At 38.0% G+C, this 27,180-nt stretch overlaps 1 protein-coding gene and 2 non-coding genes across 3 annotated transcripts in view; all 3 read left to right on the top strand.

Annotated features, from left to right (window-relative positions):
- Nucleotides 1-27,180, top strand: part of LOC141586748 (uncharacterized) — a 40,560-nt gene that overhangs the window by 6,444 nt on the left and 6,936 nt on the right. Inside the window, exons 3-7 of the mRNA XM_074408069.1 lie at nucleotides 9,326-9,521; nucleotides 9,809-9,892; nucleotides 10,081-10,494; nucleotides 10,666-10,740; nucleotides 10,873-11,547. Coding sequence (XP_074264170.1) covers nucleotides 9,326-9,521; nucleotides 9,809-9,892; nucleotides 10,081-10,494; nucleotides 10,666-10,740; nucleotides 10,873-11,547 — 1,444 coding nt within the window. The remainder of the gene's footprint in view (nucleotides 1-9,325; nucleotides 9,522-9,808; nucleotides 9,893-10,080; nucleotides 10,495-10,665; nucleotides 10,741-10,872; nucleotides 11,548-27,180) is intronic.
- LOC141620177 (small nucleolar RNA R71) lies at nucleotides 6,945-7,050 on the top strand. Its single transcript, XR_012531903.1, has one exon. It is a non-coding gene; the product is annotated as a small nucleolar RNA R71 (small nucleolar RNA).
- On the top strand, nucleotides 24,736-24,842 carry LOC141617706 (small nucleolar RNA R71). The gene has a single exon (XR_012531188.1). It is a non-coding gene; the product is annotated as a small nucleolar RNA R71 (small nucleolar RNA).

The following is a 27,180-nucleotide window of genomic DNA, read 5'->3' on the forward strand; positions in this document are numbered from 1 at the left end:
AAAGTCCAGTTTTTTTTTTTATAACTTTTCATTTCTACTTTCAAGTTTCGAGGACGAAACTTTTTAAAAAGGTGGGGTGATTGTAACACCCGCGAATTTCTCATTTTGACGTTTATACTTTATTTAACCGTTCAATTACTTTATTTTATATTTTAAATTATTTAACTTAATTAATTTTATTTTAAACACGATTTTTATAAAAACTGTATTTTTATAAGCCTGTTTATATAAAAGTATATTTTGTTTCTCGAGTAGGATAATAATGATAATATTAATAAAAGTTAAGTTTCGTCTTAAGTTATAATAGGTTTGACACGTATTCCCATCTAGCACAAGACCGTCACATTTTCATTTTGAGGCTAATTTATTCGGACCAATCCGATTCCTACTACACATAATCACACTCACTTTATCTCTAACATATTATTATTATTATTATTATTATTATTATTATTATTGTTGTTGTTATTGTACCCGTCCCCACCCTCCGTCACTTTCCCCTTTCATTTCCTCCTTCCCTCTTTCGATCTATCAGCAACAACAACAACCAACAACCAGTGAACCATTTTCGTCACCTCTAACCTCAGATCCCGCCTCTATTCTCAACCAAATTCGATAAACTTTACACCAAACTCTTCCTCTTTCCGTCCTCCTTCCTTCCATATAAGAAAGGGACTGACTTTCTTCACGTTTCAGGTCAGCCACCCCTTTTTCAGTTCGAAATTCCTTTTTAATTTTGTGTATTTTTTGTGTAGATATTAACTCGGACAACTCGGAGTAGCTTTGTGTTAGAATCGAGTTTGTTGAAGAAGTTATAAGGTAACGGTGATAGGTTACTCGACAAAAATGTCGAAACTCCGTCTTATATGTCGTTTTATATACTCTTGTTTGATTAAATTTGATTCCTTGCGTTTTTTTCTCATTTGTATGTTAACTTCCGTCTCAAAACAATGTTGATATGGGGTGTTTTTATGTGGCCTGTTTTCATGTAATATCGAGCCTTGTCAGAATGTGTGTCTCCATGTGTGTTTTTATGGCAGCTAACACCTTAGAGAACGAGCAATTTGTATAATCGGGTTGCTTGGAGGTGCTTGTTCTTCTTCATAAGGCTTTTGAGCTTCCTGAGTTGTTCATGGCAGGAAATATTCTGTCACACTTTACCCTAGCTGCTGCTACATTTAACATACCTATAATCACATAGCCTGACTGCTCCATATCAGGAAAAAAATATGAGTACTTTGTGAGCCGTTGTAGTACATCAAACTGAGCAACTCGGATATTTCACTAAGGTTCTGCAATTTTCATGCCAGTCATAGTTGTTGTTATTCATGAATTAACTGTGCTTAATTTCCGTCTTAAATTAAAGTCATTTGAGTTGTCTTGTGTCCTGTTTTTCAGTCGTGAAAAGGTGTTGGGTGGCGTACTCTGTGGGTCTGTTTTAGGCCGGCTTTGGTGGTTTGTTGGGAGGTTGTTTGGGCTGTGTTGGACGGATATTGGAAGCTAGTTTAGGTGTGTGTAAGTGGTGGTTTCAATATAAGTGTCGAGGTGTGTTCCCGTCTCAAATGTGGTCTTAGTTTGGCTCAACTTTGGCCTGCTTTATGCGTAGGAATGAGTTTTGTTAGGACAGTTTTTACGGTGCATTTTGGGACTGTTTTGGACAGCCCATACACGGCTGCTTTGGGTCCGGATTGGGACAATTTCCATGATGAATATGGGTTATTGTGGGACGGTTTTATGAGTGTTATGCGAGCTATTTTGGGACGGTGAAAGAGTGGTAGAAATGGGCTGTTTTGAGACAGTCAAGCATGGGTTTTGGTGGCTGAGTAGTTACTTGGCTGAATTGGGTAGTGGTTTAGGTGGTGTGTTGGTGACGGTTGTGGCCTGAGCAGGAGCGGCATGTGGCCTGGTCAGTGGCTAAGGCTGGCCAGTTATGGCCCTAGTCATGAGGTTGAGTCGTGGCCTAGCCTCGGGTTGTGTACCTTCTTGAGTCGATTTAAATTCGTGGTTGGTTTATTTAAAACCCGTCTCATGCTTTATATAACTTAATTCGTTAAATATCGTTCATTCACGTATTTTTCTCACATTAATCATAAATGTTGAATTTATTATTTATTCAAGTCAAAATTTGATGAAATGTCTCATTTACCCATAATATGAATTTTTAATCCGTTCATTCTTATTTATTTATCGTATCTCAAATATGAGTGAATTATTCTACTTGTTTAATTAAATTGAGTCATTTATAATTGAGTGCTTGTTTTGCTTATTATGAATGGTTCATTTCCGTCTGTTTGTATTTTTATTCAAGTGACAAGTAGTGAAGAAATGGATTACTTATTTACATTCATGAACATAATTTGGCGTGAAATGTCTTATTTAGATTATCATCGGCTCATTTCATTAGTAGTCTCTTTCCAAGTTGATTCGTATCGCTTGGTTGAGTCGTGTTCGTTTGATAATGCCTTTATGCTATACCGTATTGCTTGACTTATCTTTACGCCTCTTTCGGACTGTGCTGCTGATTGTGGGTTTAGCTCATATCTTCCGCCTCTTTCGGACTGTCCTGCCGATTGTGGGTTCTCGATTTCCGATTTAGGGTTCGGGTCTTGGATGCGGACTGTCCTGCCGCATGTCGAATCGGGAACTGTGCTGTCCCGAGAGTCTGGCCAGATTTAGACTAGGACTGAGTCTTGGGAGTACCATTGTCGTCCTACCAGGGGAATTATATATTTATATATGAGTAGTAAAGGTCTTGCTTGGTTATAGATATTGGTATTTGTCTTTCATGTGTTGTTTGACTTGGTCCTATCGGATACTAGGGGTGAGCTATAAGCCCTCTAGTTGCGATATGATCGTCGGGATTGATGTTCCCATCCGTTCTTATGGTGAGATGCAAGCCATAAGTATGAATGTGACATTAATAGCCACGTCTCGTACAATGTTTGTTAAGTGGTTTTCCAAATAATGGCCACAGTTTCTATTCTTGTAATTTGCATTGGTTGATCCCTTACTTAACTGCTTCACATGATTCAGATTCCAATCTCATATCTAAGTTGTAATTCTTTGAAATGCGTGCTTTTGCATGAATGACCGTATTCTTATCTTTCATGTTATTTGATTGTCTCACATGAATAGTTGAATCGTTATTATGCTAAGGTTGGTCTATCTTGTTCTATCTCATTTAATTGCCATGTTTAAATATAAACTTGATATTCATGCCTTTCGTAAGTATCTTATCTGACTTACCTGTTTTTGGTTCTTTGTTATGTTCGTTTTGACTTTTTGTGGCTGGGAGAACCTTGAGTTACTCCCCACTGACTGTGGCGTTCATGTTTACATGAATGACAGGTATTAGTGGTGCATTCATGGGGTGAAGACTTGTGTGAGCTAGCGAGCACTTTGTCCTTGTAGTCGGTTTATTAGGATTGCTTAGATTTACCTTTTATTGTATTGTCATTCGAGGGATATATTTTCCCTCACTTTGACTATCACGTTTGTATAATTTAATCTTTATTTCCGCAATCTTTATTTGTGTTTTGGATTTTAATGAACCCGCGCTTTAAATTTTTAAAAGTTTCAAAAATTTCCTAAATTCCCGCTTTAATTTATTACTTATATTTTCCGCTTTATCGCGGGGTGTCACAGTTGGTATCAGAGCCTATGTTGCTCCCGACGCACACACGTGTACCGCAAATTTAAATTTGGACTTGACCTTGAATAATAAATGAGAGATGGGTAGAAATAAGTACCTAATTTGGTAGTCTCTTTGTGTATGCTTCGTGGTAGGTTCTAACATGTTTGTTGATTGTCAATTATTTTTGTACCCTTTGATCAATGACCGTGAGCTTACCCGCGTTGCGATCAAGACTTGGTGCTTATTGTCGAAGATGGAAGGTTTGTTCAACCTTTTCAAGAATGCTTTTTCTTCCTCGAGGATGTTCCTTATTCTTTGTGTATCTTGCCTTATTCTTTACCTCTTGGTGCCTATCCTTCTTCTAAACTCTATTTTCTTTTTCCTTGGAAGTTACTTTTGTACCCTCCTAACTTGTCCTTGGTTCCTTGTTTATCCTCCCTTGACGCCTTGTAGATATTTCTCTTTCTTTTAGGGAATGTTAACCTTGGTTGAAGAATTTGACTTTTCAGGAGATTGTTTGTGGTTGACCCATAACCCTGGTTTTGAGAGGTTTAGAAGACACTTCCTGCGTAGCCTTTGCAAATCCATTCGATCGAGTGATTTTAAACCACTCGATCGAGAGCTCTGGTATGCATTTCACTCGATCGAGTAAAAATTTACTCGATCGAGTTCTCCCCTTTTTAGCTTTTGTCGATCGAGCAATAAGAAACCATTCGATCGATCAACTTTCACTCGATCGAGTACAAAAAGTACTCGATCGAACTCTTTTCCTCGTGTAAGCCTTTGAATTTGCGTATAATTCCCCAAACCTGCATAAAAACACTCGCAAAAATATCCTAAAGTACCAAATATGAATAGTAACAGTCTATAGTCTTCTAATCTACGCTAAAAACGTCTAAACTCTAATTGTCCTAATTAAATGCAATAAATAAAATCCGACGGAAAATTAAAAGTTGTTTATACAATTTGTTACACGGGGCATTTCCCCGGTCACTTCTCAAAGCATTTCAGCAGCCCCTCGGAGGGCTCCTGACTGTAGGACGTCACCTCAGCAACATTAACCGTCCTCTTCAATTTCCACGAGCTTGAACTTGAATCATTATGAGGAGAATAGTTGACGTCCACATACGCGCAAACTTTCCTCGTCCTTATTCCTTTCTCACCAGCTTTGACATCATCACTCCCACTTTGACTGACTGTAATTGCACCATGACCATTGACAGCTCCTGCAATACTTTCATCTGTACCTGCAGCAAGGAAAACAGACGAAGTTTCCTCCTGTTTGCTCTCAATCTGAGGCGGAGGGGTCACGATAGCAGCACAATGTTCCAAATCTTCATTTGGAGTGTCAATAGAAGGGTCCGTAGAAGATAGGGCATTGCAAGGCTGAGCTTGCATGGGAGCCCTTCGGGACTTTGACTGATGGAATATCAATTCCTCGTCCCCAACCTGAAAAGTCAATGTCTTGCCCCCGACGTTTATCACTGCACGGGCAGTAAATAAAAATGGTCTCCCTAAAATGATAGGGGTATGTGTGTCCTCGGGGATGTCAAGTACAGCGAAGTCAACGGGAATAAAGAATCTCCCGATATTAACCGGTATGTCTTCTATGACACCTAACGGCCGTGATATACTACGGTCAGCCATCTGAACAGTCATATTTGTGCAATTAAACTTGGTCAAACCAAGTCTCTTAGCAAGAGACAGCGGTAAGACACTCACGCTAGCGCCAAGATCGCATAACGCGTTATCAATTAAGTGGGCACCAATATGACACGGAATCGAGAAACTACCAGGGTCTGACTGTTTGGGAGGTAACTTATTCTGAACTAGGGTCGTCCCTACCTCCGTCAAAGCTACCGTCTCATGATCGTTAATGTGCCTCTTACGTGATAAAATTTCTTTCATAAATTTAAGGTAAGAGGGTACCTGTGTCAGCAATTCGGCGAACGGAACGGTGACTTACAAGCTTTTCAGGAGTTCGGCAAACTTACCGAACTGTTGATTAGCCTTTGTGTTCTGCAGACGCCGCGGGAAGGGTACCGTGATGGGTATCTCGAGCCCCTTGTTCCTCTCTTCCAACGTGTCAGCTGGATCAAGCTCTACATCCTTTGATCGAGACTTCTTTCCTCTCGAACGGGGTCTTTCAGACGATATTTCACTCGATCGACCACTAGCAGGCTCTCGATCGAGGTCTTCTTTATCAGCATCACTCGATCGAGCAACAATATCACTCGATCGAGTAGAATCCTCAATAAAATCACTCGATCGAGCTGTTTGCTTTACTCGATCGAGCTGTTCTTTTTCTTGGTCACTCAATCGAACAAAAATTCCACTCGATCGAGTCCTTTCTTCAGCATTTTCACTCGATCGACCACCTGAAATCAGTCGATCGAGTATCTTCTTTGTCGTCAGCTCTTTTTCATCCACAGTACATTGTTCTTCAGCATTAATTACCTTCCTCGGGTCTGATTTCAACAACTCCGATCCCTCATATGAACGACCGCTTCTCAGATTTATTAAATTCACCGTCTCGTGTGGATTCTTATCAGCTTGTGACGGTAATTGACCCTGCTTCCTCGTGGATTGGTTCGCGGCTAACTGGGCAACTTGAGTTTCAAGTGACTTGATGGATGCATCTTTGTGTTGGTCACTCAGTTGCCATTACTTTGTCAAAGACTGCAACATCGTCTTCAACTCAGATAGCTCACTCACCCCAACTTAGGATGATGCACCGTGATTAGGTGTAGGAAAGGAAGGAGGCTTCTGAAAGACTTATTGAGCCTTATGAGGAGGGATATATGGTTGTTGCTGCTGCGGAGGAGGGGTAGAATTGAGCACATTTTGACTTGTCCACCTCAAATTGGGATGGACCGCCCCTTGGTTATTATAATAGGAACCCCCTCCTTGCCTGTATTGTTGAAAAGCAAGGACCTGTTCCTTCTCTGTAAGACAGCCAACAGCAGTATGACCGTCGTTGCTCCCACACCTCTCACATGTAACGGTCTCCCCTCTAGTAAGCAAATGGACCGTCTGAGGCTCTCCAGCAGAATGCAGCTCCAATTTATCAAAACGAGCATTCATGACTTCCAGCTGAGCCACGACTGCCTTATCAACCGCATGAACTGTTCGAATACCATCCCTCGGGTTCCCATACTCGGCACAATGGGTCGCCATCTCCTCAATAATCGCCCATCCCTTATCATCATCAGTATTCTTTTGAAATCTTCTGTTGGATGAGGCATCAAGTATGGCTCTGTGATCATCGTACAACCCATTGTAGAACTGATTGGACAGAAACCATGGATCAAAACCATGGTGAGGAAGAGACATCACCAACCTCTTGAACCGGCACCAAGCTTCATAGAAAGTTTCATCAGGTGCCTGCTTGAAACTAGTGATCTTTGTCCTCAGCTGATATGTGCGCTGCGGAGGGAAATATCTCTTATAAAAAGCAAGAGCAAGGGTCTCACAGTATGTGATCCCCGCGGCCGTACGGTCCAAGTCAGTCAGCCACTCCTTGGCTGAGTAGTCAAAGAAAAAGGAAACAGCACCTCCTTAATCTTGTCTTGAGTTACCCCCTTTGTGGCGAGGATAGTAGAACAGTAGTCCGTAAAGACCTCCATATGCTTCCTCGGGTCTTCACCTGCCACACCTCTAAAGAGATTTCTCTCCACCAGATTGATATAGGACGGACGGATGTCAAAAGTATTCCCATCCTCAGTCTGGAGATTGAAACCTTTGGGAATAGATGATGCTTTAGGCTCCGAATGACTTGCAATATTCGGCATCTTTACTGGTTGGTTTACAGAACTGAGATTATCTTCTACTAAAGATTGATCTTCTGTAAATAGGAAATGCTGAAGTTTGGGTTCGAAAGTACTCAAGTCTTCCTTTCGTGATTCTCTTTGCAGACGGAGTCTATGCCTGAACAATCTCTCTGGCTCAGAATCAGCTGAAACTAACTCCAACCTGTTTGACCTGGGCATACACAACACTGAAAGAAAATAAATAAGAACTGTCTCAAGGAATAAGAATTCCCTGAGACGGATAAAATAAACGAAACAAAAACAGATAGGGCAATTGCCTCCCCGGCAACGGCGCCAAAATTTGACAGGGCAGTCGTATACCTATCAAAAATAACTAACTAAACTAACTATATAGCTAGGGAAGTCAGGTCGATCTCCTCAGGGAGGCAAGATATCTGTAAAGAGTCCGTCTATTTGGTCACAAAATGGGGGGTTTGTAAATTGATTTTCTAAACTAAAAGTGTAAAAGAAAGAGAAGCAAGGAAAGAGCATTAAAGGCAGAAAGTAGAGATAAACTATCAATAAAGAAAGGACATGTCAGGATTTCGGTTCACTACGGTAGTCCAGTCACTCAACTGCAAACAGTCTAGATAAATTACTGTGAGACGGATATGGAAAGGTCCTTCCGGTCCACTTTCTATCCTAAATTTCCACTAACTTAACTTCCGTCCTCGTCTGGGTAGTCTACTGTTCATAGCAGGTCTATTTAGTCCAATCTTCCGATCCAGGATTAAATTTAACCAGATTAAAAGGTGACTCAGAAGCGTGCACTCAACTAAGTCGGTAAATACAGTTATATTGCCATGGTAGAATCTCACAAATAATTCATCTAACCTATTCACTACATCATCATATTTCTACCGTAGATCCCCAAATCCCAACATGAAATGATTTAGCTACTCATGCTATTAATATTGTCAAAACTAATAACAACGAAATAACTAACATTAAACATGATGAAATAATAATGAAATTGCATAAATAAATATTAGGGCAGGAATTTAAAAAGGAACGAAACAAGTAATTAAAGCAAATGATTGAAAGATTAAGATTAAAAGAGAGTAAGAGATTACAATCGCAAGAATCCGGCGTAAAGAACAACTAAATCCGAGCGAGAAAATCCGAAAGCAAAAGTTACAGTAGAGAGGAAAAAGCAACGTAGTCTTTTTGCAGTGAAAGATGAATAAAAGATAATAGATTATTAGATAGCTCCCTAATGACCTAGTTAATGTTCGTTTAAATAGAAAAATGCTAAGTCCAATAACTAAAAACAAGTTCACGGACTAATTAAAGCCCATGGAAGACAAAACCACTCGATCGAGCAGTCTGAAACAGCTCGATCGAGTACTTCTCCAGGAAATCTACTCGATCGAGTAGAAATAGTGCTCGATCGAGTAACCTCTATTTCCAGCACTATTTGATCGAGTAAAATACTGCTCGATCGACCATCCTCAGCCATAGAAACCACTCGATCGACCAATAAAAGGGCTCGATCGAGTATTCTTCCTCTGAAACAGCTCAAACACTTAACCGACTGCTTCATAGACATTTTCTTCATGCATCCCAATACAAGATCTCACTCAGAAAAATCCCGTCTCCTCAAAATGCATGCAAAGAAGGACGAAAATGGTACGATTCCACTACTTTCACGTTCATTTATACAAAACGGACAAAACGAACCAAAGTAGCCAATTCGGGGCATAATGCGATATAAACAGTACAAAAGTACATGGAAATACGTGCTAAAATAGGCTAAAAAGACTATACAAAATGCACGTATCAATGGTGGTGTCGGATTTTTAGGGTTAGGTTTGGGAGAAAAATTGATTTGGGGGAAATTATGTGAGATAGAATGACGGGTGATTTTGCGTGTGTTTTTTAGATTAAAGAAAAGTCCTGACGGAAATTCCGTCAGGAAATTCAATATTGTGTTTGGGAAATTCAAGCGTATTGATGGTGCTACTATGGACAAAACAAGGTTGGGTTATGCACGTCTCATGGTTAAAGTTCAAATAGGGCAAGAGCTACCAGATAAGCTTTATTTTAAGGATGAGAAAGGGAATGAAATCAGTGTTCTGGTTGAGTATGAATGAAGAACGGATATTTGTGAGTTGTGTAAGAGTATTGGTCATTCTAAAGAGTAGTGTAAGAAGGCAGCATCTGTGCCAGTTGTGCAAGTAGTCCCTAAAACTATTCAGGTGTGGAGACCTGTCATCAGGCCACAGCCTATTTAACATGATAAGCGCACTCCTATAAGTCTTCCTGCACCATCTTCACCTCCTTTTTTTGGGGGGGCGGGGGGGCTATTTTTCACAATTCAAGTGCTCTTGTTTCTGGAAGTCCTATTGTTCAACTGGTAAGGCAGGAGCATAATTCTCCTAGTGGCTCTGGAAAATCTTATGCTAAAATCCTTTCAGATAAGGGTAGTCCAGATAAGAATGGTGGTCCAGTAGTGTCAACTATTATTAATAATGGATAATATAAAGTGTTGATGTTAAAGGTATAAATAACCCTAATAAGCAAGCTGATGTTAAATGGTTCTTACATAAGAATAAAGTAGGATTATTTTGTTTAGTTGAAACTAAGATTAAGACTCAATATTTTAATTCTGTCCTCAATAACTTGGGTTAATCCTAGTCTGGTATGAATAATAATGTCCATCATCCTGGAGGGAGTGTTTGGATCATCTGGGCCCCTCAGATTTTTCAGCTCACTTTTCTAGCTTCCTCTGCTCAACATATTACTGTGAAAGTGTCAGAAATTATTACAGGTGATACCTTTTTGAATATAGCTGTCTATGAGTTCAATGATGATGAAGACAGGAAAAATCTTTGGGAAGATCTGAGACAGATTAAGGATAATAATACTTTACCTTGGTGTATTTGTGAGGATTTCAACTCAGTGTTAAATTACAATGAAAGAATAGGAAGGAGTGTTTTATGGAGGAAAATTTGTGACTTCAGACAGTGTGTAGATTATTGTGATGTTGTGGATATACAAGCTCAAGGGTCCTTTTTCATATGGAACAACAAACAAGACCTTGTTACTAGGGTGTTTTGTTGCATTGATAGATGCCTAGTTAACAATGATTGGATGAACTTATACCCAGATAGCTATGCATAATTTATTAATGAGGGCCTGTTTGATCATGCTCCTATGATCTGCTACAGAAGAAAGGAATATCAGATCAGAAAAGCTCCATTCAGATATTTTAATATATAGGGCAAAGATCCTGAGTTCAAGTTTATTATTAGAGCTGAATGGGCTAAACAAATTTATGGGATAACTTTGTTTCAGGTTGTTCAGAAATTGAAGTTATTGAAAAAACCTTTGAAGATGTTGAAAAAGAACAGATATGTTGATATTGAGAAACCCACTTAGGTGGCTAGGCAGTAACTGGATCATATTCAAACTCTTATGCATAATCAGCCAGATGACATATCCCTCCTCCAAGCTGAAAAAGATGCTGCTAAGATTTATTCTAATCTCCATAGTGCAAGGTTTAGTTTCCTTGAACAGAAAGCAAAAATTGATTGGCTCAGAGAAGGGGATGCTAATACTGCCTTCTACAATAGGAAAATCAAAGCTAGAAATACTCAGAATAAGGTTTTACAAATCAAAGACATAAAAGGAGTTAACCATACTGATCCTGATTCCATTGAGAAGGCTTTTCTGGATTACTACATCAACTTGTTGGGGACAAATAAGCCTGTCAAGAAGATTCATTTTCCCACTATTAGGGCAGGTAACCTCATCACTGATCAACATGTCTCTATCTTACTTAGACCTGTTAGTCCTGATGAGGTGAAAACTTGCATCTTTTCTATTCCTCCCAACAAATCTTCTGGTCCTGATGGCTATTGTAGTCAGTTCTTCAATGATTCATGGGCGATTATTGGGATGGACATTTGTGAAGCTGTGTGCAACTTTTTTCAAACTGGTAAACTGCTCAAACAAATCAATGTTACCAATATAACCCTCATACCCAAATTTTCCAATCCTACTAGTGTCATGAAGTTCAGACCTATTGCATGTTGTAACATCATTTACAAATGCATAGCAAAGATCTTATGCACTAGACTTGTGGCTGTTCTCCCTGATTTGGTATGCCCTAATCAAGGGGGGTTCATAAAAGGAAGGAATATAATAGAGAATGTCCTTATTTCTTAGCCTCACCTTTTATAAAAGTACCCTTCACAAAAAGGTAAACAAATGACGGGGACAAAGCGAGTACATTCAAGTTGGTGCAATCGGAAACCCAAATATTGTACTGGAGTAAAAGTTTAAAACTAAGGATGCCACATACTTGATATTTCATAGAACTTCACACCTATAGTCAAAACGTTTATAAAGACACATTCAAATTCTAGCAATACAACCTACAAGCACTCCAAAGCAAACAGATGATGCTACTATAAAACTTAATGTCTTTTTTTTTAGTGTTTTTCCAGAATTGGTTGAATTTAATTCTATTTACCAATCTTCATCAGACCCAAGTCTATTACTATATCAAAACTCCTACATGACTAAATCAAATTAATAATCTCATTTACTAATAACTGATACAAACAGACCATGTCAGGGTAATAAGTTAAATAATAACAGCATAACCTATACAAACACTCATTATAATAGTAGCTTGAGAAAAATTTGAAATAAATTAAAAAATAAAGAAAAATACTTTGGCCAGAATGAGGCAACAAATCTGAGGAAGTTAAGAAATGATAGTTGTGGTATCATTACTGTGTAACACAAGATTCAACCCTTAATTTGGACCATTGTAACTTCATTTACCTACAATTCAAAAAAAAAAGGAAATCACACAACGTTTAAGTGTATCGGAACCTGAGTTCATTAATCAATAAACCCTAACTAACAAAAATAAAAATAAAAAACCCCCAATTCATTAATCAATAAACCCTAACTAACTTAAATGAAATTATTAAAATGGAAAAAAAAATACCTGCATCAATACATAGTCATTGTCGAAGTGTGCAACAATGGTGGTGAAGTGGAGTAATCAAAGTAGTGCAGTGCGAGGGTGAGGGTAGATCGTAAAAACGTAGTTCAAGGAACGTAGCACCGTATGTAAGGCGCGGGATATAGGGTGGTATCAATGGTATTGTGCGTCTGTGGTTGTGCAGGGTGGTGATGGCGGTGGTGGTCGACTGTGACGCTATGATGGTAGTGTTGGAGTATGTGTCCTCAACAATAGTGCGATCACATGTTTAAATCTCATATTAAGAATACGTAGGGGATGATTCATTTATATAGTCAACTGGTCAACATTAATCAGTAATGATCAGTTAACTAGAGTTAGACATTACTGTCGTTTGACGGTGGTGATCAGTTGATCCCTTAAGGTCACACCTAAAGGACAATTCCCTTAATAGACAAATTGATTAATTGTATGATGATACAAATAATCAATTCCTTAAAATTGAACAATTTAATTGTGAGAGAGATTATTTATATCTTATTGTAATGGGACTAAATAAGATTTATTTTAGTAATTGAAATACTTTATTACTAAAATTGATTATTGTTTGTGAAATAATTGAGATAAGAATGAATGGTTAATTATAATTACAATATGTTGTGAATTATAATTATATGATCCATTTTATTTATGTGATCAAGTATCACTAGTCAATTTGTTGTATGTAATTTAATTAATTTGTAAAATGATATTTATTTGATAAATATGCATTAAATTAATTAATAACATGTAACATACTACATGTGACATATTGTGTGACAAATGAAAAATTGACAAAATAAAATGGTAGTCCATTTTATGTAAAATGGACCAAATTATGGATGGTGTAGGGGGTGAGGATGATATTATTTTATTAGATAAAGTAAGTGTCATCATAGCTAGTGCATACTAGCTTACATACCTATTATATTGAGAAGAGGAAAAGAAAAAGTGAGATGCCACATTTTGACATTTCTCCCTTGACCCCAACCGGTTTCCCGTCCTCCTCTTTAAGAGAATTTGTTCTCTTATTCCATTTGTACATAACCACATTCATCTACATGCAATTCCTCTCCTTTCTCTCACAACTCTCTAGAAAGGTTTAGAATCCTAATAAATCTTTCATCACAAATTCTAAATACAATATTAGATTACTAGTGTAGTAATAAGAATATTATTAGAATCATTTTAAGGATACTAGTGTATTAATCTAGTTAATTAATATATTAGTTTAAGGGACTTGTCTTGGGTGCAATCAAGAGGAGGATCTCTACATTGGGATTTTGGAGGATCATCCATCATATTTTAGCACAAGAACAAATAAGGAAGGTAACCTTATTTGTGCCCTATTTCGAGCCATATTACAATGTAAGGGACATTGTCTTTCTTTATTAATCTCTTATTTTGTTATGCATGCACTAGATCTAAAGAACACATATTAAGAAGTTAATTAATTCATTATTAGAAGAGCCTAATAAGAGGTATATGAACCTAACAAATGGTATCAGAGCATAGGATGTTGCATGCATAATCGGTTATTGTTTTTCCGAGTTAAAATGTTAACATATAAAACTAAAAATTTGTGATTTATTTGATAAAGCCACGAAATCATGATGCATGTTATATATTCTGGTCCTAAAATTTTTTTAAGTCATTTTTATGAATTATGGTAATTTATTGCTCATTTTAATGATTTTTGGTTATTTTATTACATTTTTATGACTAAAATGGGAAATAAAATGCTAAAAATATTTAAACTAAGTTTCTGACCTTGAAAATTTTATATGACCTCACATGCATATTTTAATTATTGTATATAAAGTTTTGTATTAATGTGATTAATATTTCATGATATATGGTTTTTATGAGATAAAAATGGATTAAAAAGAGGTGAAATGGTTACAAATAGTTAACCTTCTAACCAGGCCATGAGATTTTAATATATTGTCACATGCATGACTTACACACTGTATGTAAATTTTTAGATGAAATGATCTCATTTAGCATGGTTTATGAATTTTTAGTGTAAAAATGGCATAAATAGTGACTATTTTAGCATAAATAGCTCAAACGAGTTGCATGGCATGAGAAAATTATTTTAGGTTGCATTAATATCTCACTTATCAGAAATAAAGTTGTAAAATTGATTGGATTAATTTTTATATACTTTAGATATTTTATGAGATAAAACCGATAAATTGCAACTATATTTTCTCGAAATTAATTTCGAAAATTTTAACCATGATTTTTGATATTATGAGTGTCATGGAAATATTCCAGAATGTTCAAAAATTTTAAATTCAAATTTTGAAATTATTGTAATTTGATTTGGATTTATTTCATAAATGTTATGATTTTAAGGTCAAAATGAGCATAAAATTAAATCAAGTTGAATTATTGTCAAAAATTGAGTGATGACTAATTTTTGAGTCCTAAGAGTTTTAGGATAATTAACTTGAGCTTAAATTTAATTTAAGTATTAATTTGTGATTAAGAATTTATTATCACGCATTTCCATAAAACCGGGTTATATAATCGATATAAGTTAAATAAGGCGATTTGGCACATAAATTGGCATGATAGATACATATTATAATGCTTCATATTTCAATTGTTAAATGTCTTTTATTTATATAATTTTGAATTATGTAATTTTATCTTAGTATGGCCTTAGTTTTAATCGATATTACCCGTAATGAAAGGGAATATTGATTCGGTTGTAATTTAATGTGATCTCGTATCACTTTTATTTTTACTAGTTTTTCCATTTTAAAAATGTATAATACGAATAGCTTTGTATTTTTATTATTATTTGTAATTATGGAATTTCTTCAAGACGGTGCCATTCGGAAAGGTGTTCCGACGAAGACGGTGTTCTTGGGAGGCGTGCCACTTGAAGGTTCAAGGGACCAAAGGAGTTGGTTTCCGAATATGTAATAGATTTTTTTATTTTCTATTTTAGGAAGGCCATACTAGGAATTTATTGTTTTTGCTTAGCATTTATTTTAATATGTTGCATGCATTGCCAAATCGCCATAATAACACATGCATATCATATCGAGTCATCGACCGTGTCAATTATAATTATCGTAGTTCACCGCTTTAGTTCACTTAAAACGTGATAGATAATAAGTTGACAAGACCTCTCACTTATAATAATTGAGAATTAGCCTTACCAAATAGTAGAAACCATGAGTCCCAATTTCATAAGGAAGTAGGCTCGGCTCACCGGGGTGCTAAACTTGTTACGTTGGGTAAGTGGGTAATAAAATATTATTACATCGAAATTTGGATTGAGCTCAACGGAAGTATTCGTGATCGTAGTCGCATGTGTTCCGGGCTAAAGATAAATATTAAAGTAATTTTTATCGACAGAGAGTTCTAGAAGTAGAATCGATTAAAGAGTTAATCCACCGACTTATATTCATAAGGGATGATTCGGCTCACCGTGCCCAAGTTAATATGAATTTGGATCTCGGAATCATTTATGATAGTTGGGTAGAGGTCACTATATAAATGCTAAAACTTGTTTAAAGTGTTTACAAGTTTGATTAAATTGACAAATGTTAATATTTCCTTTACCTCCATGTTTGTAGTTTATATATATCGCAATGGATCCTACACATGCAACAACACCAATTACCATTGAGTCTTGTCATAACTTATTTGACGAAATTTGCTCCAACAACAATCTCGATACTACTAGAGAGCTTCATTTTGGGACCAGTTCCGATGGAAACCTTAATTTCATTACTTCCTCCATACCTCCTACTATGACTAGGTCTTTTGTGAATGTGTCTCGGGTAGACCATTGATCGGAGCCATTTGGTGTTCACAATTAAGCATATGTGGTCGTTGGTCAATGGTCGATACAAAACACAATTTATACTTCACAAACAACTCTACAATTAGTAAAGAGGCAAGTAAAGGTCGGATCCCAAGGGACGGGTATTGAAATGAAGATTCTATTGTAACTAGTGGTGTCTAGGGGTGTCACAAATTGGGTTGATGTAGAAGGTTACTAAACTAAAATAGCAATGAAAATAAACTAGCAAGATAAATGAAATAAGGGTGTAAACAATTGATTAAAAGCAATAGGGTGTCATGGGTTCATAGGGGAATCATGGGATATGATCATACAAACATGTTCTCAAATTATAAGCAAGCAATTATTGTTGTGATGGATTGAGTTGGGTTATATCTTACAATCCTAGGAAAGTTTGGGTCCCGGAGCCGAATCTCTTGGATTGTACAACACCTACAAGTCGACTTAATCTTCCCTACTTAACACATGCATGGTCTAACAAGACTCGAGTTGGGTTATGTCTTACAAGTCAAGTTGAAAGGATAGAAGATGATAGTAAATGCAAGGATTCATAGGCTTAGCATTTCATCAAATATAACATGTGCATGTATTAAGATCAAAACAAGCAAGCAAATAAGATATGAAAGCATATTAATTTAAGCATGAATCATTCCCCATGTTGGTTTCCCCTAATCACCCATTAAACCCTAGCTAAGAGACTACTCACTCATTATCATATTGATCATGCTAGAAAGGTTGTCAATCATACTAACATAATGAAACATGATGAATAAATGAAAGTAATTAGCAATAATTAAAAAGGGATTAAGAGATTATACCTACTAATGATTCCAATAATAAAGCAAGAATAATAGAAGTACTTGAATCCTAGATTGAGAGGTTGTCAATCTCCCAATAATAACCCAAATAATCTTCAATTACCCAAAATAAAGTAAGAACAAGAGAGAGATTAAAGAACTAAAACTTGGATTAAAACTTAATTAATATTTGATTACAATATTGAAGAGAGATTTGATTGATATTAACTACACTAATTATTGATAAGAAGAACATGCTCCTCTAATTAGACTAATGGGGTATTTATAGTGAAAATTAGGGAGGATGCATTAGGGTTAACTAAGGGCTAAACTAGTAATTACACTTTTTAAGTTGAGCAAGGAGCCTCCGGGATTATCCGAGAGAAGGGCTTCTTCATTTCGTAGCTTGAAGAACGAAATCAGTCTTTGTCTTTGTGATCCGTGCGGGCCGGGAGTCGGGACAGCCGGATCTGGGATGGACGATCCGAGCGGATCAAGGAACAAGACGCTCGGACTGGGCATGGGGAATCCGAGCGGATTCTGGTGAGGACGCTCGGATGGCGAGGAGGACGGACGGATTCTCTACAATCCGTTCGGATTGTAGTTCAGCAACTTTCCTTCTTCTTTTTCTTCCCTTTTCTTCATGAATTCCTTGGGGATTTCCTTGGGGACTCAAGGATCCTTTTCTCAACAATGCTCTTCTACTATGCTATGTACAAAGGCCTTCTAGTCTTGTCTCTCCTTGATGCTTGGTCATTGAATATGATCAATTTAGCCTTGTTTTGCCATGAAAATGCAAGATTCTTACTCCTTTCCTACCAAGGGATCAAAATCTCAAAGAATATGCAAAACAAAGAACTAAAGATAAGAAATGACCCAAGTAGGCACTAAAAAGCATGGAAACAATGGTAATTCGGGGGCTAAATATGCGCCAATTATGGTCGCATCAAATATCCCCAAACCGAACCTTTGCTCGTCCCGAGTAAAGAGGTGACAAAGACTAGGACCAATACTAACCTAACCTAATAATAATAGCCGATATGAGACAATTAGCGGGTCTCACTCCGCCCCTTCAACTCACAACAAGACAACCATGAGGTAGGATGCCTTCTTGCAAGGCAAGGTGGGTCTTGCCAAAATGGCGACACATCCAAACATTAAGCACACAAAAACACATAATGGATGCATCTACAAAAAGAATAGCCACTTTCCTCATCTAAGTGGCGGAAATTATCTACAAGGGAAGCAATTCAAGGGTACACAATCCTTCATAGATGCAATTTGTTCAAACTACTAAGCCTAGAAGGATACCAATAAATCACCTCCAAAAGGTGTCAAGCTAGGGTACCTTTGTCCTCAATCGTTAAATGCTTTTGTCAAGAGTAGACTCCCTATGGTGTTAGAAACACTGGAGGATCGCGGAATTCCCCCTCTTGCCTAGACAAGAAGAAGGGTCGTCCCCTCTCTACCATGCACAAAAAAATGGATATGATGGATAAAGGGATCGATAGAATTTGAGTTTCATTTGGGAGTTTGCTTTTGTTTTTGTTTTTCCCCCCAATTTCTTGTGGCATTTGACTTTTTGAGAACACTTTCTTTGCCATTTCTTTTTGATTTTTGGCATTTCAATACTTGACAACTTTTTGCATTTCTTTTTGAACATTTTCAAAGTCACCCCAATTAGTAACGAGGGTGCCTTGTATTTGAAGCTTAGGAGTCTATTTTTGTTACTCCTCTTTTCATTTGATGCATTTTTGCAAACTTTCTTTCACTTTTCATTTCATTGAACTCAAATTGATTTCTTTTTGTTTTGTGCCCATTCCCTTTGATGACAAAAATGTATGGTAGAATATGGATGAATGATGGAAATATGCATGGTTTCAAGGGTCACCTTGGAATAAACGGTAGCCAAGGAGTTATCACACCACAAGGTACTCTTGACTCGGCCTTAAACCATGGGTCAAAGGATACTAGCATGACACATCCTAGGGTGTTTTACAAGCATTCTAACAAGCAAAGTCTTAAGAATAAAAAGCATCTACTAGGGCCTATATATACTTGTCAAGCTTCCCAAGTAGACGGTTTCGCAAAATTTTTCTAACATGCAACTACATGCCATGATGCAACTAACATATGAACATCCTAATGCAAATGATTCTACCAACTAATATGCCAAATAATTCTAGATGCAACCCTAAGTTCACATTGTTTAACCGCATCAATCAAAATAAAGCCACATAGTCATTAACATAAAGAGGAAAAAGGAGATTGGAAAGATCATACCATGCGGTCTTCAATATCCTCATGTCTCGGATGTGGCGTAGTCAATCAAAGTGAACAAGGATAAACAAACACAATATATACAAGACAATATATACAAAGGAAATGAACTTGTTTTTGGTTTTTCAATTTTTCAAATTTTTATGATTTTTGAAATTTTTCAATTTTTATGGTTTTTGAATAAAAGTTAAGTGTTAGAATTCCCATCCCCACACTAATATGGGCATTGTCCTCAATGGCCAAAATGATGGAAATTATGCAAGAATGATGCATGATTTCTATACTAAATGCAATTCTACACTAAGCTATACTACATGATGCATGGTTTTTGTTATGACGGAGAGGATAATTTAAATTACCTCTCGTTGCGTATGCATTAACTTCCCCAAACCAAGTAAGACACTATTGCTAATGTCAAAGCATGGGGGAGTTCATGCACATGCTATGCTATGCATGAAACTAGATTGTCATTTTGGATTTTACAAAAGTGGGAACAATAAAGAACACCTCAAAGGAACCGAGGTGCGAGTCCTTTGATGTTGCTAGGACTAAACCAACAATGATCAAAATGAAATAGAATACAAAGAGATATAGACAAACCATGGGAGTGTAGGAATCTCCAAGGCTAGTCTTCCATCATGCTACTATCATCACCACTTCCCTCATGAGAAGTGGTCACATTGCCACTTTCCTTGGCACTTTCTTCTTTGCTTTCCTCACCATCATCTTCCTCATTATTATCTTCACCATCTTCACCATCTCTTTCTTCATCTCCACTTGCTTCTTCCTCAATATTATCATCAATCTCCTCATCATTTCCAACAACCTCATTGTCTTCCACCACGTCCCTAGATGCACCCGGAAACAAGGCTTCTCTATCCGCCCAACTAGGCAAAGGACAAGATGAATCAAGGAGTCCTTGCCTAGCTAGATGTAGGAGGGGAGGATATTGAGCCAAATAAGCATTCTTCCGATCTTCATAAGCTTGCTTGTGCATGGCTTGCATTAGAAGAGTGACATAATCTTTTCCAATTTCAACTCCTTGTGGTTTGAACTCTTCATAATCATAGGGGTAAGGTGGTATAACAATGGAAGAGGAGGGAGTTTCATGATCACCCTTTTGTTGTTGAATGATGTACTCGGCTTCCTTGGATAGGGGGAGTAAATAGTTGGTCCGGTGGACACTAAGACGGCAAATCTTTGCGGGTAAAGTGAATGATCGAGCCTCACTTGTAAGCCACCCATACTTGGTATCAAGGGAATTGTGAACAACCCACTTAAACTTGTTAATCAAGGTGGACATATCAATATGATGGCCACCATCCTTAGCCTTGTACTTGCTATCCTTATTGAAATTAGGATCAAAGTGCTTGGCTAGGACCGTGACAAGGCCGCCATTAACAATTACGGTTTGACCCTTCTTCCCACTATCTACATGGAGCCATCTATCAACCAATAGCCTCAAAGAATTGTAAGGCTTGGTGTGAATTCTTCCAATATTCAAAGTTGATTCAAGGAGAATAAAATCGAGTCCCGTGAAATGATTGGTGTCTTTCCTAGCAATTATGGTATTTCCCACAACTTTGTGCCATATTCTTATGCCCGGATGATGGACCAAAAGAGCACGACAAGCTTTAAAATCTTCAAATTTCTTCCCGGAGATTGCCTCCCAAAGAGGCTCGGGATCATACTTCCCATATTGCTTATAAAATTTATGTTCATCGCTAAGACCCAAAATTTCACCCAATTCCGGAAAGGTAATGCGTCTACTAGTGTTAGCTAGACGAAACTCAATATTTTCCCTATTCTCAACTTTTGTCACTTTTAAAGAACTTAAGAATTCCAAGACAAGGGAGGGGTATGTTACTTCCTTCATATCAAACAATTTCTTTAAACCCATGGCATTTAAAAAGACTCTTGTTTGTTCAAGAACACCCAACTTCTCTAAAGTATCTTGGCATATGAATTTGGTGGATTGAATTTGTCTCATAGCAAATTTGACAAATGTATTTCTATGGGAATCGGAAATGAATGTTACCTCCGGATAATGCAAGAGTTGATTAATTACCGGAGTAGAGGGTGATGCTTCCATAGAAATTTGTTGAGGTGGTTGCACTTCCAAGCTTGGTGTTGATACCACCATTGCCAAAGCTTTCTTCATTTGTAGAGCTTTTTGCCTTTGAGAGAGAGTTGTAGTCTTTGGTGCCTTTGTTGCCTTTGCCTTTGCTTTTGTTGCTCCCTTTGTTCTTGCCATTTGATGAGCTAACCAAGAAAAAGATCAAAAATCTTCAATTTGTAGAATGCCCAAATCGATTTTGAAAGTGAAAGGCTTTGCCTTTATGAGAACAAAAATCAATTCAAAGGTGAAGATTTTGTGCTTGGTTTTGATTGTTAATGAAGATGGAGTGATTGATTTGTTATTTGAAAGATGGTTTGATTTGATTTTGGTGAGTTTTGTTGAGGGTTTTTGTTTTTGAGATGGAGAGGATGAGGGTTTTGATGTTATGGGTAGTGTTTATGAGTGAATGAATGAATGAATGAAGGTGGGGTGGGTATTTAAAGAACTCGACAATATTAGGACGCAGGGACAATCCGTGCGGATTAGGCGCAATCCGCTCGGATTCTTGACTTCAAATTTTCAAAAATCCCGCCTAGAGACGGGCGGATTACTGGGAATCCGCTCGGATTCTTTTGGATGAGACGGGCGGATTTCGCGCAGACGGACGGATTCTTGTCCGAGATTTTTCTTTGTTTTTCTTCACCGCAAGACGGACGGATTGATCACAAGACGGACGGATTACGTGAGAGACGGCGTCTTTCCGAAATCCGCTCGGATTCTTCAACATCAAGAATTTTGCGTTTTCAGCTCAGCCCAAGACGGGCGTCTTCTCGAAGGACGCTCGGATCCTCTGCGACGGGCGGATTTTCGAATCCGCTCGGATTGGTCCTTGTGCATACGGATTCAGTTCCATCCGTGCACCAACGCATTCCCTTATCATTCTTTCTTTCTTTCTTTCAAATCTTGTGTTCTTCATTGCGGGGGCACTACTAAGGCATGAATAGCCTAGGCAATTACCATCCCCACACTAAGGTAAAGCACTACACATCAATTAAAATCATTAGTCCCTCCCTCACTTCTCTCTTTTCATGACAATTATTTTGATCAAAGTAAAAATAAATCCAAAAATGACAAAAAATGCAATACAAAAATTAAATGTAAGTTAGGGAGTTAGAAATATTTACAAGTGGTGGTTTAGGGAGGACTCCACCAAACTCTCATTCTTGATGAGATGTCAAGGAGGCATGTTCAAGGTGTTGTTGATGTTGCTCAACACCTTGAAGAAGTAATCAAAAGCTTGTTCATTGTTATGGTAGAGGTCCTCAATAGACCGTGGCCCTTGTTGTTGATCATGATCGATGGCATGCCCAATGTAGGGATTAAAGATCCCTTCAAATTCGTCGTCCCAAAGACCACAAACTTCATTGAGTTGATCATTGAAAATCTCTTGCTTGGATGGAGACAACTCTCCCAATTTCTTCTCTTGGCCAATGAGGCCATCATCTTCTTCCTTGGTTGATTTTGATGAGCTTTGCAAGCTCTCTTTGTCGCAATTCACTTGCTCTTTGAATGGAGCATCTTCAACTTTCTTCCTCCATTGGAGTTCCGATTTCTTCTTCTCATCTTTTCGGCTATAATGATCAATCATGAAACATGGCTCATGCAAACGAGGAGCTCTCATGGTCTTGTCAAGATTAAAAGTTATGCTTTCATCTCCCACTTCTAGAGTGAGCTCTCCATGTTTCACATCAATCACCGCACCCGCGGTGTGTAGAAAGGTCTTCCTAAGATGATTGGAATGTTGGAATCTTCCTCCATATCAACAATGACAAAGTCCACCGGGATGAAAAACTTCCCAATTCGCACGGGGACATCTTCCCATATCCCTAGCGGTGTCTTCGTCGATCTATCGGCCATTTGAAGAGTGATATTGGTACATTTAAGCTCTCCCATTCCCAACCTTTTACTTACCGAGTACGGCATGACACTCACACTAGCCCCTAGATCACATAAGGCTTTGTTGATCGTTGTGTCGCCAATGGTACACGGTATTGAGAAGCTTCCCGGATCCTTTAACTTTGGAGGCGAACTCCCTTGAAGTATTGCACTACTCACCTTAGTGAAGGCGATAGTCTCAAGTTTCCGGATTGACTTCTTCTTTGTGAGGATATCTTTCATGTACTTTGCATAGGCCGGAACGTGATTGATTAATTCCGTGAAAGGAATTGAGACTTCTAAGTTCTTCACAATTTCCATGAACTTTCCAAGTTGATCATCAAATTTAGGCTTGGCTTGTCGACTTGGAAAAGGAAGTCTAATCACAATGGGTTCCTTTTCTTTGGCTTTGTCTTCATTTTTCTTTGAGCTTTCTTCTTTTGATGATTCCCCTTCTTTGGGACCTTGCACCACAACTTCATTCTCACTAGCTCTCACAACTTCATCCTCAACTTGCTCCTTCGGTGCTTCATATCTTGTACCACTTCTCAAGTGAATGGCACTAACCGTTTCATGTCTAGGGGGATTACCTTGAGGTGGTAATTGCCCCTTTTGTCTTTGTGAGCTCGAAGATGCTAGTTGGGTCAATTGTGTTTCCAACATCTTGGTGTGAGCTAGAATGTTGTTGATGGTGGTGTCTTTGGCTTGGCTATCTTTTTGCATTTGGGTGAAAAATTCTTGTTGATTTTTTTGCATTTGAAGGACCGCTTTTTGGACATCAAAACTTTGGTCATTGTGGTGATTGTATGGATTTTGATTTTGGTAACCTTGGTTTTGATTGAAAAAGGGTCTTTGATTTTGATTTCTCATGGGTGGTGGAGTGTATGTTGTTTGAGGGTTTTGGACATTTTGGCTTTTGTATGAGAGATTTGGGTGGAACTTGGTGTTTTCATTGTAAAAATTTGAATAAGGGGTACCACTTTTGTAAGCTTGGAAAGCATTGACTTGCTCGGTTGTTCCCCTACATTCACTTGAGTCATGACCCAAGGTTCCACAATTCTCACATATCCCGCTTGGGATTGATGAGGATGCCGTCATGGCATTGACATGATGCTTTGTTGATTTTGAGTTTTCCTCAAGTCTAGCCATAGCTTGTTCAAACTTCAAGTTGATTGTGTCAATGTGAGCACTAAGTTGAGCACCCAATTGAGTAACGGTGTCCACTTCATACTTTCCTCCTCTAGTAGCCTTGCGAGGCCTACTATATTGCGAATTATGGACCGCCATTTCCTCAATCTTGTTCCATGTTTGATTGTCATCAACTTCGGTGAACGTTCCATTTGATCCCATATTGAGAATGTTCCTTGAATCTTCATATAAACCATTCCAAAATTGTTGCACTAAAAACCATTCGCTAAGTCCATGGTGAGGACATGAGCGACAAATACCTTTGAACCGCTCCCAAGCTTCATACAAAGATTCTTCATCCCTTTGCTTAAAACCCGTAATTTGAGCTCTTAGCATATTGGTCTTCTCCGGTGGGTAGAATTTTTTGTAGAAAGCTAGAGCTAGCTTCTTCCAAGAATCTATTACAAGGGTGGCCTTATCAAGGCCCTTCAACCATTGCTTTGCGGTGCCGATTAACGAAAAAGGAAATAAGACCCATCTTATTTGGTCTTGAGTCACGCCCGTTTGAGAGATAGCTTCACAATAATCACAAAAGGTTTCCATATGAGAATGAGGGTCCTCACTAGGCATTCCCCCGAATTGGCTCCTCTCAACTAGTTGAATGAAGGCAGACTTGGCAATAAAGTTTCCGGTAAGATGTTGTGGGGTAGGAGTACCATTTGGTAGATCCTCCTCGGTGGGTATAGAGTGTGACGAGAATTTAGGCATTGTAGGTGGATTTTGTGTGGTATTGTTTAATGGGTTTTCTTCTCCTTCTATTGCGAAAGGATTGACAAACTCACTAGTGGGTTGAACAACTTCACCAACACCTCCCAAATTCCTCCTAACAAGTCTCCTATTATTCGTCAAGGTTCTTTCGATTTCACGGTCAAAAGGTAACAAATCTCTTTGTAACCTTCTAGACATGCAAAATATCAAACAACTCAAAAACAATTAGAACAATCCTTGAGGAGTTTTACTTCCTCAAGGTGAAAAAGACACAACTAAAAACAATAAAAGAAATCTTAAGTCAATTAAACACCGTCCCCGGCAACGGCGCCATTTTTGATCGGAGCCATTTGGTGTTCACAATTAAGCATATGTGGTCGTTGGTCAATGGTCGATACAAAACACAATTTATACTTCACAAACAACTCTACAATTAGTAAAGAGGCAAGTAAAGGTCGGATCCCAAGGGACGGGTATTGAAATGAAGATTCTATTGTAACTAGTGGTGTCTAGGGGTGTCACAAATTGGGTTGATGTAGAAGGTTACTAAACTAAAATAGCAATGAAAATAAACTAGCAAGATAAATGAAATAAGGGTGTAAACAATTGATTAAAAGCACTAGGGTGTCATGGGTTCATAGGGGAATCATGGGATATGATCATACAAACATGTTCTCAAATTATAAGCAAGCAATTATTGTTGTGATGGATTGAGTTGGGTTATATCTTATAATCCTAGGAAAGTTTGGGTCCCGGAGCCGAATCTCTTGGATTGTACAACACCTACAAGTCGACTTAATCTTCCCTACTTAACACATGCATGGTCTAACAAGACTCGAGTTGGGTTATGTCTTACAAGTCAAGTTGAAAGGATAGAAGATGATAGTAAATGCAAGGATTCATAGGCTTAGCATTTCATCAAATATAACATGTGCATGTATTAAGATCAAAACAAGCAAGCAAATAAGATATGAAAGCATATTAATTTAAGCATGAATCATTCCCCATGTTGGTTTCCCCTAATCACCCATTAAACCCTAGCTAAGAGACTACTCACTCATTATCATATTGATCATGCTAGAAAGGTTGTCAATCATACTAACATAATGAAACATGATGAATAAATGAAAGTAATTAGCAATAATTAAAAAGGGATTAAGAGATTATACCTACTAATGATTCCAATAATAAAGCAAGAATAATAGAAGTACTTGAATCCTAGATTGAGAGGTTGTCAATCTCCCAATAATAACCCAAATAATCTTCAATTACCCAAAATAAAGTAAGAACAAGAGAGAGATTAAAGAACTAAAACTTGGATTAAAACTTAATTAATATTTGATTACAATATTGAAGAGAGATTTGATTGATATTAACTACACTAATTATTGATAAGAAGAACATGCTCCTCTAATTAGACTAATGGGGTATTTATAGTGAAAATTAGGGAGGATGCATTAGGGTTAACTAAGGGCTAAACTAGTAATTACACTTTTTAAGTTGAGCAAGGAGCCTCCGGGATTATCCGAGAGAAGGGCTTCTTCATTTCGTAGCTTGAAGAACGAAACTGTGTTGTGCTGTGATCCGTGCGGCTGGGAGTCGGGACGGCCGGATCTGGGATGGACGATCCGAGCGGATCAAGGGACAAGACGCTCGGACTGGGCATGGGGAATCCGAGCGGATTCCTGGTGAGGACGCTTGGACTGGCGAGGACGGACGGATTCTCTACAATCCGTTCGGATTGTAGTTCAGCAGCTTTCCTTCTTCTTTTTCTTCCCTTTTCTTCATGAATTCCTTGGGGATTTCCTTGGGGACTCAAGGATCCTTTTCTCAACAATGCTCTTCTACTATGCTATGTACAAAGGCCTTCTAGTCTTGTCTCTCCTTGATGCTTGGTCATTGAATATGATCAATTTAGCCTTGTTTTGCCATGAAAATGCAAGATTCTTACTCCTTTCCTACCAAG

This window comes from Silene latifolia, chromosome 1 (genome assembly GCF_048544455.1).
Source record: "Silene latifolia isolate original U9 population chromosome 1, ASM4854445v1, whole genome shotgun sequence".
NCBI lineage: Eukaryota > Viridiplantae > Streptophyta > Magnoliopsida > Caryophyllales > Caryophyllaceae > Silene > Silene latifolia.